The sequence below is a fragment of the Ursus arctos genome, unplaced genomic scaffold (genome assembly GCF_023065955.2).
Source record: "Ursus arctos isolate Adak ecotype North America unplaced genomic scaffold, UrsArc2.0 scaffold_23, whole genome shotgun sequence".
Lineage (NCBI taxonomy): Eukaryota > Metazoa > Chordata > Mammalia > Carnivora > Ursidae > Ursus > Ursus arctos.
The window spans coordinates 10,161,453-10,176,793 of NW_026622908.1; the positions used below are offsets into that span (position 1 = coordinate 10,161,453).

A 15,341-nucleotide genomic window follows, 5' to 3' on the forward strand; every position below is an offset into this window, starting at 1 on the left:
TGTAGAATCCTAAGAAACTCATAAAGTAAATCAGCATATTGTACACCTGAAACTAATATAACTTGTATGTTAACTATAAAGAAAATGAAGGAATAGAATATTTAAAAAAGAAATGTATAAAATAACCACTAGAAATCCCAAAGTCATGGGATTTAAGGTGAAAATGTGAAAAATAATTGTGCTTCTTTTTATTAGTAGTCCCACACAAGTAGAAATTGAAACTTAATACCATTTACAGTACAACCCAAATCATCAAACATTTAGGGGTAAATTAAACAAAGTATGTCTAAGAGATCAACACTGAAAAGTGCATTACATTACCAAGAGCTGATGCTAAAATTCATATGGAAACAAATGAGCTAAAATAGCTAAGAAAATTTTTTTATAGAAGAATAAAGTTGAAGGATGTACACTGTCAGATTTTATGACTTAATTTAAAGCTGTAGTAATCAAGAAAGTGTTGTATTGGCATTAGGATGCATATTTAAATGTTGAGGCAGAACTGAAAGTCAAGAAATAAACTTACACATATATGGTTAATTGATGTTTGACAAAAATACCAAAGTAATCTTATGGGTTAGTGATTCTTTTTCTGCAGGGAAGTTGAAACTATCTCTTGTAATAGTTTTTCCACTATATCCATAGGTATTACTATGGAAGAAAATGAGCATGATACTGTGTGGAAAATTAATTCAAATGGAAACAGAAGTTTTAAGAGAATACAGGTGAAAAGATTTGATGTAGGCAGAAATGAACCACAAAAGAAAAAAATGATTAATTGGTCATTATCAAAATTAAAAACTAGCTCTTCAAAATATACCATTAAAAAAATTAGAAAGCTACAGTGTGGTAGAAATCATTTACTACACATAAATCTCAGAAGGTTTTTATCTAGAATATGTGAAGAACTCTTAAAATTCAGTGATAAGAATATAACTGACTTGATTTTTTAAATGGGCAAAAAATTGGAACAAAAGGCAATGTAGGATATGGACAATAAGCACATGGGAAAAAATGCTTGATCATTAGAAAAATGTAGTTTATAACAATGATGAGATCTCATCACACAGTTAAAATCTAAAAGCTTAACAATACTAAGTGTTGACAAGGATGTGAAGCAACAAGAATGTACATATACATTGCTGGTGGGATATACAATTGTATATGCACATTGTAAAACAGATTGACAGCTTTTTTAGAAGTTAGATACTTTCATTTGACAGCAATTTTACTTGTACAGAAATGTTTATAGTAGCATTTTCAATTATAGCCCAAAGCTGGAAACAATCCAGAATTCCATCCACGGGTGTGTGGATAAACAAAATTGTTTTATCCACACAGTTGAGTACTAAGCAACAATAAGGAATGCATACAAAAGTATGCATGAATCTAAGAAGTATGGTTATTGAAAGAAACCACACACAAGGGGCACCTGGGTGCTCAGTCAGTTAAGCGTCTGTCTTCAGCTCAGGTCATGATCCTGAGGTTCTGGGATCACATTCTGTGTTGGGCTCCCTGCATAGCGGAGAGCCTGCTTCTCCCTCTTCCTCTGCGCTTACCCCCTATGCGTGCATGTCCGTGCACGCGCTCTCTCTCTGTCAAATAAAATATTAAAAAAAAAAGAAACCACACACAAAGAGGTACATTTGCTATAATTCCATTTATATGAAACTCTACAAAATAGAAATCTAATATGTAGTGAAAGAAAAAAAAATCACTGCCTGTGAACAGGAGGATTTTCTGGGAAGGAGCACTAATGAGTATTTTCGAGGAGGTAGAAATATTCTATATATTGATGATGATAGTGATCACTCAAATGTCTCTTTTGTAAAAGTCAACAAAATTTACCCTTTAAATGAATATATTTAATTTTATGTAAATAATACCTCAGTGAAGTTGGGGAAAGACATCCTCCTTTGTTAGCAGAAAAAATCCTTTGTAATTCAGATGTTCACCCTCTGAGGATTGAGAGCTTATTTATTTAACTCGATATAAACTTAGCAGCTTGCTTTTAACTTTTTGAAATCATCTTAACTCTGTTGTCTATTTCATATTTAAAAAGGTGAAAAATATGTACTAGTCTTAGATCAAGCATATAAAAATACCTAATGAGTGTCAGTGCACAAGGTTAAATAATTTAAGATTGTAGTAGATAGTCAGGTTTTATGCAGCATATAATATTTGAGGAAGTATGTGCTGCTTTCACAAATATTCGATTCTCATAATAGGGCTGTGAAGTAGATGGGGTAGACATCATCATTCTCTTTTACACATGAGCACACAGGCTCAAAAGATTATGATATAATTTGGTGAAGATCACTTAGCTGACAATTACTAAAGGATCTAGAGTACAAATAAAGAGCTTCTGGCTTCTAGTTCTCAAAACACAACTTGCCTTTAAAATGTACTCTTGTTGTCTGGTCTGTATGTTTCTCTCCACTCCTCACTTTAAAAAAAAAAAAAAAACAGTAACTATTGACATGTATTCTTGATAAAATTCAGATCTCTTTTCAGGCTGAAGTTTTCAATATTGGTTCAGGGTATTGTCGGATTAATCGGAAACATTCTTGGACATTCATGCAGTGGTCAAAAAATAATTCTAGTGCTCAAGGAATAACAAACTTCAAACATACAAAATAATATGAACAGTTACCAAGAAATTATGTAATTTGACTAGTTTTCTGAGTCTGTTTAACATACTAATTTAATTCATTATGATAATTTTCAGACTAAATAAACTTGAAGATACTATTGTACTAATTAAAGGGAAGATTGAAGAAGTTTGCCTTCCTGTAGAAAAAGTGGATGTTATTATATCTGAGTGGATGGTAAGTGTTTGCAGAAAAAACTACTCGTGTTGGTTTTAAAAGAAAGCAGTGAATAAGGTAGTAGTTTTCTGCATTTAATTATGTTTGATAAATGGCAGAATAATGGCATTATTTTAAAAACGGCTACAATCTTTTTATGGTGGTTTATTCTGATATGGCACTTATTTACTGGCCATTTGTAATCTTTTTAAAAAGAATAAATTAGCTCTTTTACTTTTAAAATCATAATAAAGAATGATTGTTTTCTATTTTCTCAATTTGTAGAGACCTAAATATGTTTGCTGAAAAGCCTGTGAGGACTAGTAAGGACTTACTAGGACTGTTTCATCAAAATTAACATGATGTTGCCACTCTTGCTCTAATACTAAATGTCCTGTCTTTCTTATGTCAGGCCATGTAGTCAGTGTCCTTTATCACACAAAAGAGAATTTATTAGCGTGATTAAAATAATAAAATTAAGATATGTTATATAGCTTTAGAATTTGCTTTTGAAATCATAAGTCAGGGCATAGAATGTTTATTTTTAAATGTATATAAAGTAAAACTAATGGTATTTGACAACTGATTTGACTTGTTGATATGCCAATTTGATGAAGACAAGTTAGTATTTCTAGATAAAGATTTCTAAACTATTTGGGGAGTTTTTAAGCCTTTTTTTTTTTTTTTTTAAGAAACCTGTGTTTGATACATATATTTTCACTAAATGAATTTATCAAAAATTTTTGGAAAAAATTCATTATGCTTTATAATTATCTATAAATTTTTAATGAACATAATAATCTAGAAAAATAGCAGGGATTTCAGGGAGCTTTTGAAATGTTCATATTTAACGTATAAGTAAATTTCAGTCCCAAGCTGGTGACATTCACTGTTGTTAGCAGTTACACTTGTACATGATAGAGTGTGTTGATTTTCTTACGGTAGGGTTGGCTTTTAATAATTTTTAATCACAATGTCGTTACTTTTCTTACACCAAAGAATTTGTATCAGCACTCTGATTTCTTTTGTGAATTGGGTGAAAAGGTGTGGACTTAGTTACATAAAATTAAAAATCTAGCATCTTTTTAAGGACTACAAAAAGGTGCTTTGGAGAAAGCACATTTGAGGCATTTGCTCAGCAGTAATTTAAAATAGTGTATACTACGTGTTGGCTGGCATCCCCATTTCTCCAGGGACCATTTTACTTTTCTTGGAAAATGCATGTCTTAAATTACTCCAGATTAGGATATAAGCAAACTGAGACAGACTTTACTAAACTTTCTGTCACCTCAGTTGAACGTTTTTGCATATCTGATTATAGTTAGTTGGATAGTTCTTGACCTGCTTGGCAGAATTACACTTCTAGATATTGATGTTCTAGGAATTTTCATTTCAAAATCTTAAAGATGCTCTAGAAGTACTAATATTCAATTGAAATCTTAGAGCCAGTTGGTATAATAACAAAAAATTAGCTGGATTGAGTGAATTTATGAGATCGTCACATTTACAATATGAACTTTATTGAAAAGCTGTGCGGGTCTTGGGCTTATTTGTCCTCAGGTGCATTTTACACTCTTCTCCTGCCTGTTTCTGTACTGAAGGAGAGCTAACTCTGCAGGGACGGCCATCTTCCATGGGGTTTGGGAAACCCAAAGGGAAACACTGATGGGAGATTTAAGAAAGGGAGAAGCCAGGGCATTTCTTCGCTTCTGTTTGCCTCTAGCTGTACTGCTGGCAGAAGCTATTTCTTTTGTGACTCCAATTCCCATTGGACAAGTCTGTCGTAATTCCAGTGTCCGCTGTGTGACTCTGGCCCTGAACTCTTGTAGCAGTGCTTCTTCCTTTTGTCTCTCTAGCCTAGGAATGGTTGTTCCTTCCTGCTGTCTGCTGATGTCTGGTTGTCTCAGTCCCTTCTTGATCGCTTACCGTATCTTTTATCCTTTCTGTAAGCAACTTCCTGCATTCGTTTTTCTCTATTTTCGTGACCTATGGTTTCTGTTCGCCTAGACTATAATGGATGTAAAGGGTACCTTTCATTTTGGAGGACTGGTCAGGTGTGATCTCTGCCTTTATTAGGAAGGCATTATAATACAAATACTTCTGAGTCCCCGGAACCTGGAATGAAAGCCAGTTGTTTGGAACCAAGGTGCTTTCAGAAGCCCTTCACTAAGAGAGGTAAATCAGTGTATTCAGGAAGTGTTAACTAAGAACTTTCCTATTCCTCTTCACAAGGGTATAACTTAAGAGTTTGCATTATCTTACTGTCTCCCTTTCCTTACAGACGTCAGTGGAATTGAAGTCTAGCAGATTACGTTAAATGTGTTAGGTGGAACATTAGACACTGTAATTTATGGCAGTTATTCTAAGGCAGTCAACTTTGGATAGCCTTATTTCCCTAATAAAATTTTCATTAAGCTTTTTAAATAGGCTTGTGTTGGAATGTTTTGAGTCGACGTTGTGGATTGGCAATAACATTTATAGTACTTTCTAAATCCTGTAAGTCCTCTTCTGAATTGGGTACTTCTAGGATTTCTGAGCTGAGTAGTTGGAAAATTCCCAATACCTCATTAAACAGGAGGAATAGGTATGCTTTCTAAAATATATCCAACATTTTCTAGATACTCCTGCTTTGGCTGAAATGATGGGCAAGTGATGAATGACTGAATATTTTAAATCCATTTTAAACCCACATTTTCATGAACCAGCATTTTAAAACTAAAATATATTGCAAAGAATCCTCTCTTTGCTTTTTTTTTTTACACATAAGGCAGTAATGATACAAAAATCTAGAAAAACATAATGTTAAGCCATAGCGTACATTTTTTTTCTTTTAAAAATATTTTCAACAAGAAAGGACAAAAAAAGAATATACTCTGCATAAAAACTGGACTCAGCTGTTTAATGGACTTGTAATGCACTGTAGCAATGTAGGTATCGTATGTTGCAGAGATGTACGTCTGTTTTCTTCCCCTATAGTCCACTAACTATTCCATCTTAATCTAGATCTATTTTTTGGTCTACAGCTATTCATGAGATTTGCTTTATTTTGGAAGATGTTGTTAAGAATGTAATTTTAAAAGCCAAATCATTGCTGTTAGCATATTATTTAATAAGCCATGACTTGCTTCTTAAAGTTATGAATTTCCAGATTTAGGCTTTCCTTTAATTTTACATTTTCATTTTTATTGAATGGAATTTCCATTTGGTAAAATTGTTATCAGTTAAATAAATAACTGGTATTAAATAAATAACTGATACTAAATTAGCTAATACTAAATAAATAACTGAAATAAATAAATATGAGTTAAATCAGTTTAATCTCTATAAGATGTTAGTATTTATGGCTATGAGTATCTCCTTTCATTTTTCATATTTTACTCTACTAACAGAGCCATTCATTATGAATCTTATTTCTGATTACCTGATAAAACTGTTCGAAGTTACTGTCCCTAATTCTGTGCTACAGACCAGTTAAGCCAGATTGACTCATTTGGTGTGTTAGTGTTTTCCATCTATATTTTCAGCATGACCTACTTGTAAATGCATAGATAAGATCCTGGCATCATATGATACACTTGCCAGCGATGATTCTTGTTTGCACCTTTGTTCTTTTCTGTCATCAGGATTATCAGCAGAATTACACATTAGGTGAACTTTATATTTCATTGTCATGATCATTCCTGACATACTTTCAAATTGTCTAAAGTCCCTTGTTGCAATTTTTCTATCTCGGTTTGCTTTTCACAAAAGCTACCTAAAATTTCTCTTTACTCAAATATTCTTGGATGTATCCTTGAAATTTGAGAATTAACTTTCCTACCCCATCTTCACTAGCACAGGTTTATCTGTGTAATACACATGCATGCTCATATCCACATCCACAATGATATCTTTCGTTCATATTTAATACTCTTTATTGTTGATGAATAGCATTTCAAGATATCATTTAAAAAACAACATGGCTTGTGATTTGACTTATCAGCAATCCACAAACTGCCCATGACGCCTGTCATAGGTCACATTTTAAACTGGTGGATGTTGAAATGTTTTAGTTGTCTTCAGTTTGGTCTGACAATGAAGCCATGCCATTTCAGCCAACTGCCATGAGGATAGGTGACCTTTCCTGGTCTGTTTTTAACAACACAGATTACAGTGCATTGTAATTAATTGTTAATATACCTTTTTCCATTCTCCCGAGACTGGGAGGCAGGATTTACTTGATATGACCAGATTCTATCACAGGACTTGGCATTAGCAAATGATGAGGGAATGTACACCATAAGAGAACTTTACCATGTAGAATTTACTGGCCATAGATATGATCTTATTTATAATTTTCTGTACAGCACATGGAGTCAGGGAGGTAACATATGACAAGGTTAGAAATGTTGCTCTGGAGTCAGACTGCCTTACCCTTCGCCCTGTTTTGCTGCTTAGGTCTGTTGCCTTGGGCATATTGCTGAACTTGTCTGTGCCTCAGTTTCTTCCTTTAATAAAATGAAGATAATAGTAATACTGACTTCATAGGGTTTTTATGAGGATTAAATAAATTAATGGATATAAATTTCTTGAAGCAGTTTCTGCACATAATAAAATCTCAGTAGTTAGCTATTTGGTTTTGAAAGTTGTGTAGTCTATTAACCACTTGGTAACTAATGAATGAGCTGCCTGACTAGGTTATTCAATAAGTAAAATATGAAAATGGTAATATACATGAAGTAAAGACTAGTAACACTTGGGTGAAGAACATTCTTAGTGCATCCCCCTTGGTTTGTGAGTCCTTTGTTAAAGCAGAAGAACTAATGTTGTTTACTTCTACCTATGAGTGAAAGAAAGCTCCTAAAATTTATAGCTTGCATTTTCAGACATTTGGGCGTTTAATATAAACACAGTTAGATTATCCTATGTAACTGAGTTGGCACAGTTATAATTATTATAATTAGTTGTAATTATTATAATTATCCATGAACAGATATTTGATTGACAAGAATTGAGTAATCATATAAATGCCACCAACTTGTAATAAAGAAAACTTGCTCATATACATCTCAACCTGGATTTAGAGAACCTGCCAATCATGTGTTTGAAAAATAACAGATTAGATATGGTGTGAAAATTTGGGAGGGAAAAAGCATTATTTGTATTTCTTTGACGTGGAATGCAAAATTCTCACAAATTTTTAAGATAAAACATTAGCCTTCATAGGTTTTGAGCCCTCCATGGCTGATTTAATGAGTCCTTCCTAGTTCCTTGGGAGTTTCAATTCATTCTCTTTTGTTATTCGAGATACTTCAAGGGCCAAGGGTAAGAAGCCATGAGGTACACTGCTTTTTGAAACTGACTTAAAAGGGCTTGATGAAGCTAATTATCCTCTGAGGTTTTTTTCTCTTGGGGTACAGATCTTTCACATGTTATATTTTCTTTAATAGAGTCTCCAAATTGGCAAAATTTAGATGGCAGAACTATGAAGTCATCGTTTAGTTAGTTGAAGTGAGAATTAGGGCAGGAGTTTCTTACAGTAAATTTTGACCTGTTCTTATGAATGAATGTGTTTTTCTGACCTGTTTTTGGTAGATTATGTATTTTGGTAAATTTTTCAGTAGTGGTGACACATCAATTTGGTCTGCTCCATTTTCCATTCTCTTCCCTTTATCCATTTTTAATGCTAGAATATTTATTTGGGAATACCCAAATTAAAGTAACATGAAGTTGAGTGAACGTGAGGCTTCTCAGGAATTCAGTCTTCAGTCTTACTTTTATTAATTTGTGCTTCTATCCAATAAAAGTAGGTGACAGAAACAAACCCAAGGCTTAATCTAGTCTCCGTTATTAGGGAATGACATGTAGTTTGTCTTGATCAGTTTTTGCTTAAAGTTTGTCGCTTAATGATCTTTTCAAAGAACCCAAATTGTGCCCTTGTTGATTTTTCTCTGTCAACATTTATTTTCTATTGTATCGATTCCGCTTCAATCTCTATTATTTCCCTCTACTCTCTGTAGTTTGATTTGCTGTTCTTTTCTAGCTTATTGAAATGGAAGCTTAGATCATTGATTTACAGCTTTTCTTTGTCTAATATTTGGCATTTGAAGCTAGTATTTCTAAGGACTGATTTAGCTGAATCCCACATTCAAGTGATTTTTTTAAAGATTTTGTTTGTTTGTTTGTCAGAGAGAGTGCACACAAGCAGGGGGAGCGTGGCAGGCAGAGGGAGAAGCAGGCTTCCCGCTGAGGAAGGAGTCCAATGTGGGGCTCGATCCCAGGACCCTGGGATCATGACCTAAGCCGAAGGCAGATGCTTAACTGATGGAGCTGCACAGCCGTCCTGACATTGAAGTGATTTTTAAAAATAGTTCTAAGTATTACTTTTTTTCCTGAATTATTATCCTTTATGCTGTTGTTAAAAGAAGAAACACTCAAGTATTACCATATTTGAGAGGTAATCTACCATTAATAAAGCAAAGGCACTGGCACTGTTGTTCTCCACATAAGCTGACGAGGTGCTCTAAGGAACCCTCATTGCACAGCCACTAAACCCTGAAGAGCACACATTTTACATTTTTTTCTTATGAATATCAGTTTTGATGTCATTTCTTTTTTCCTTGTTTAGTTCATAACCAGAGAAGGAAATTCTAGAGTGCAATTGTATAAGAATTTGAGAGGGAGTACATAATTCAAATACATAATAATGTTTAAGAACTAACAGTTCTCACATTCAGTGCATTTATGGCTCATTTGGGCATTCTGTAAAATTTCGGTTAATTTCTTTTGGCTATATTTCTGTTGGGGATTTTTGTTTTTTTATTATTTTCCTGAGAGAGTTCCTTATTTATTCTAGTTGCCAATCTGTTGCTGGGCTCTTCTCATATTTTCTGCATCTCCTGGTTTCTGGGCACATATTAGAATTTAACTCTCTGTTCCCTTCAAAGTCAAATGTGGCCCTATGACTTACTTGGGCCAGTGAAAGTCATATTCAGACAGAATGTTTAACATCCAGTACACAGTTTGCCATATCCCCTTTCTCTGCATCAGTTATTGTGGAAGCTTGTATTAATATGAACCCTCTGTCAGCCTGACTCCTGAGTAATTACAATAAGCAATGACTCTTGTCAGCCTGTAATGTAAGAAATAAATCTTTTTTGTTTTCAGTGATGATTTGGATACTGTTTGTTAATGTAGGATAACCTAGCTTGTCTTGATGGATACAACTGATGGATTCCCTATCAGTTATGTTTGTTAGCAGCCATGGCTTGTCATTGCATTATTTTTTGATGTGATTTGATGAATAAGACATTCTTAACATTTAATGTATTAAGTTTATCAGAATTCTTTTATTGTTTGAGTTTTTGTATCTCGTTTGATAAATCTTTCCAGAATTTCCGTTACATATTTATAGACTTATCTATCTTCTATGCCTCTTACACACCTTCATATTTTCTATTGTTTTGACTTTTTTGGCTGTGTTCTGGATAATTTCTTCTGTTCAGTCTACCAACTTACTAATTTTTTCTGAAGCTCTTTCTAATTATCTGTTAAACTCACCTATTGAGTTTTAGTTCAGTTTTTTTTTTTTCTAGGAATCCTCTTTTATTCTTTTAAAATGTTACTTGCTTGTTACTCTTATCTTCAAGCCTCTTTTAATCTCATGAAATCATAAACAATATCCAACAATTTTGCAGTTCTGCTTTTGCTGACTGTTGTTTCTACTGGCCTTCATTCATGGTGCTTGGTGCTTGTTTATTTGAGTGTTTAGTACTATTTGATACTGTGCTATATATTTTCTAAGGAACTTTATCTGTGGAAAACTCTCTGGTGCTTAGGTTTTACCCCAATAATTTGGCATTTTTTTTGCTGTGTACCTGAGACATTTACAGATGCAGACCACCTTTATTCATTCTTTTTAACTTTTAAAAACACTTTATTAGGGAAAATTTCCAATGTAAAAAATTTAGAACGAGTGTTTCAATGAACCTTATGCACCTATCACCCAGCTTCAACAATTATCAGTATTTTCCATTTTTGTTTTATTTATCTTTGCACTATTATATTTTTTACTATCTTTTTTAACTGATGAGGACCTTTAAAAATGTATGTTTATTATGCCTCTATTCATTATGTCGTTAAACCTAACAAAATTACCGATATAGCTGCAATTCCATATGACAAAAAAAATTTCTAATAGTCAGTCTGTGTTCACATTTCCCTGATTGCTTAATGAATTTTGTATATTGTTTTACATCTGATTTGTTTGAATCAGGATCTGAGTTATGTCTGCATGTTGCATTTGTTAATTTGTCTCATAATCTTTTTTTAATTAAGCTTTTTATTTTGAGATAATTGTAGATTATATCACATGTAGTGGTAAGAAATAATACAGAGAAATGCCTTGTTCTCTTTACCCAGTTTCTTTCAAGATAACATCTTGAAAATCTGTGGTGCAAGAGCACAACTAGGATACTGATATTCATACCATTGGATACAGAACATTTCCATCACTACAAGGAACCCTCCTGTTATCCTTTTATGGCCACACCCACCTCCCTCTTCTATTCCCAAGCCTTAACTTCTGGCAATATGTGTACACATACTGTACAATAATGGAATTGTATGGTATGTGACCTTTCTGGGTTGGCTTTTTTCACTTAGCTTAATTCCCTGGAGATTCATCTAAATTATTGTACATATCTATAGTCTCTCCCTTATTTCTAAGTAGTATTCCAAAGTTGGTATGGATATACCAAAGTTGTTTTAACCATTTAACTTTTGAAGAATATCTAGTTTGGGGCTATTACAAATAAAGCTGTATGAACATTTGTATATATAATTTTGTGTGAACATAAGTTTTCATTTCTCTCAGATATATGCCCAAGAGTACAATAGCTAGTCATATGGTAATTGCATGTTTAGTTCCATAAGAAACTGCCAAACTGTTTTCCAGAAGGGCTGTACCATTTTATATTCTTACAGCAATGTGTGACTGTTCCAGTGGCAACATCTATCTACATTCTTGGCAACATTGTATATTGTCACTGTTTTTTATTGAAGCCATTCTGATAGGTGTATAGTGATATCTAATTGTGATTTTAATTTGTATTTCCCTAATGGTTAATGATGTTAAACATCTTTTCATATGCATATATGCCTTCTGTATCTTTTCTTCAGTAAAATGTCTTTGTCTTTTGCTCATTTTCTAATTGGATTATTTATTTACTGCTGAGTTTGATAGTTCTTTTTTACTAGTTCTTAATTGGATATGTGGTTTGCAAATATTTTTTCCAGTCTATAGCCAGTCCACTTAACAGAGCAAAAGTTTTTAATTTTGATGAAGTCCAACTTATCAGTTTTTATTTTTATGGATCATGCTTTTGCTATCAGGTCTAAAATCTATAGTCTGTACGTTTACCTCCTCCCTTTTTTTCCTTGCCATTCTTTGAAGAAACTGTGTCAGTTGTCCTGTAGAATTTTTTAATTCTAGATTTTGATGATTGCATCCTTATGGTGTCACTTAACATGTTTTTCTATTCCTTGTATTTCTTGTAAACCAGAAATATGGGGTCCAGAAATAGAGGTTTAATAAATTAAAGTTGTTTGTCGTCCCCCCCTCCCGCCCCCCAGCCGAGAATACTTCATGGAGGGCGTGGTGGTTAGTTTCAGTTGCATTGAATCAAGGGACTCAATGTCTGTTTGTCTATTATGTTAAGGTTGATCAGGGGCTTTTGGAGCTATCAGCCTAATCTATTCATTATAAACCTACCTAATGGTTTTAGAAGCCATTGGAAATGATTTTTTGGATTCATTATTTCATTAAAAGTTGGCAAATTATGATACTCTGCCTGTACCATTTATTCTCTGTTAGCTGAAATTATTCTGAAAATACTTCCTCTCATCAAATATTTGATTATGAACAATAGTTTGAATGGGAAAAATAGGATAAAATCTCAGGATTTTCTATTTGCCATTTTCAGAGTAATGAATTTTCATTGCAGTGTCATTGCTTATTTATGTTTATTTTAGTGGACAGATGTAGCTACTTTTTTAATATGAAAAATTATGATTTTTTACTGATTTTTCCAAATTAAGATTATGGAATTTTTAAAGTTTTTAATTTTTTCTTGTGTTTCTTCCATACAGAAAATCTTGATTTCTAAGATGATGCTAATTACTTATTGACTTTATCATGTAATTGCCTATTGTAGTTTCACAAATTTTATACCACCTTTATTACTAACAGTAAGGCTTCTACGTGCACTTGAAGATTTCTTTGTAGTTTCTTTTGTTCTAGAATATATCTCATGGGAAGTGTACAGTCTAGCTACTGTGTTTGAAGGTCATTTGGAATAATTATTTTCGCTGGTTAGGTAACCAACGTGACATACAATCAGATTTATTTATTTCCTTGTTCTTCATTTTGGGACATTTTACTTTTTCCTTTATTTAGTTTAATTTTGTGTTTTAATTATGAAGAAATGATGTGATTCCATTTATTTTGTCCCTTAGTGAATAGATAACCTTTTTTTAAGCTTTTGACTTATTTAAAAATATTAGGTATGTATGTATGTATGTATGTATTTATATTTTCAGTCTGGTGTTATACAAAAGTTAGTATACTTTATATATTGTTATGTATATACATGTATATTACTCTGATATAATTCTCTTTAACAAAAGTAGTAGCTAATACTTTAGTTGTAATTTTTAAAGTAGAATATCCAATTATAATTATTTTTTTTCAACTGGTATGGGGATTGGGAACACTTTTAAAAATTAATATTCACTGGGGCACTTGACTGGCTCAGTTGATAGAGCATGCAACTCTCGATTTCAGGGTTGTGAGTTTGAACCCCACATTGGGTAAATAAAACCTTTTTATTTTTTTTTTTTAATTTTTTTTAAAGATTTATTTATTTATTTATTTATTTATTTATTTATTTATTTATTTATTTATTTAACAGAGATAGAGACAGCCAGCGAGAGAGGGAACACGGCAGGGGGAATGGGAGAGGAAGAAGCAGGCTTCCAGCAGAGGAGCCTGATGTGGGGCTCGATCCCAGAACACCGGGATCATGCCCTGAGCTGAAGGCAGACACTTAACGACTGAGCCACCTAGGCGCCCCTAAATAAAACCTTTTTAAAAAGTGAAAATTAATACTGCATTTCATACCCTTATCCTTGGAAACCATTTCTGTAACTCTGGAGTTACCCATATGTGCATTTGGAAAGATCTTGGAAGATTCAGTTTTGCCTTTTTTTTTTTTTTTTAATTTATTTATCTTTGCGGGGGGAGCACGTGAGCAGGGAGAGGGGCAGAAGAGGGTGAGGGAAAGAATTTCAAGCAGACTCCCCACTGAGTGCAGAGCCTGCTGTGGGGTTCTGTCTCACAACACTGAGATCATGACCTGAGCTGAAGCCAAGAGTCAGAGGGTCAGCTGATTGAGCCACCTAGGCACCTCCAGTTTTGCCTTCCATAGGCTTGCTTAATGGACCATTTGCTTGTTTGTTAAGTAAGAGTGCCATCTAGTGGGGGAAAGACTTTCAAAATGATAGAGGAGTTTTTCAAACTTCAGAAGAGTATGCAGAAGGAATTATCTCCTGTGTTATGTTCTCCAGAAGTCCATGGCACGAAAAAGTGAGAACTATATGTTGTAAGGTTTAAGAAGAGGAAGGAAGTAGTCTTGCAGGAGAGTAGCAAGCATATAATAATTGAGTAATAAATGGTAGCTACTACCGTTATTTTCATTCTTCTTGCATGGAAGGTAACAATCAAGTGAAGTAAGAGTGAAATAGCTGCTCTGACAAATATTTGTTATACATATGTAAAATTTATTATTGCTTTTTGACTATATAATACACAGAAGTTACAAATTTCATCTTATCTTTACCCTACCACTCAGGACCCACACTGAATCCCTCAACAAAGTCTGTTACCAATTTCTAGTGTATCCTTCTTATAACTTATTATAATATATCTCTACCTCTTGGCACATTCATTCATTTCTTTAACAAATACTGTGTGGCTGCTTATGGGCCTGACACTGTTCTAGGAAGGATAAAACAGTGAACAAAATAGATGACAAGCCCCATTCTTATATTTAGTGTAGAGTAAGCATATTCTGCATATTGTTCTACAACTTCCTTCTTTCATCTCTTTTAAATCTATGAATTTCCCATTATGACTACTGTAGCTGTATCCCGCAGATTTTTTGTTCAACTCAAACTATTACCCTGTGATCTCTGCTTTGATGAATGAATTATTTAGAAGTATGTTGTTTAATTTCTAAACATTTGGAAATTTTTTAGTTTTCTTTCTGTTACTGATTTGTTATTTAATTTGGTTGATATCAGAGGACATGCTATGTATGTTATCATTACATTAAATTTGTTCAGACTTGCTTTATGGCCCAGAATATGGTCTGTTTTGTTGAATGTTCCACATTTATTTAAATGAATGTGTATTCTGCTGTTGTTGAATGGACTGTTGTATAATTGTCAGTTGGGTCAAGTTGGTTGATAGTATGATTCAGATCTTATAAATGCTTA

The 15,341-nt window shown here is 33.4% G+C and overlaps 1 protein-coding gene across 3 annotated transcripts in view; it reads left to right on the forward strand.

The window, feature by feature from the left end:
- Nucleotides 1-15,341, forward strand: part of PRMT3 (protein arginine methyltransferase 3) — a 125,386-nt gene that overhangs the window by 40,595 nt on the left and 69,450 nt on the right. For all 3 annotated transcript variants that reach the window (XM_026512222.4, XM_048215285.2, XM_026512223.4), the window contains one exon: nucleotides 2,729-2,828. In XM_026512222.4, coding sequence (XP_026368007.2) covers nucleotides 2,729-2,828 — 100 coding nt within the window. The remainder of the gene's footprint in view (nucleotides 1-2,728; nucleotides 2,829-15,341) is intronic.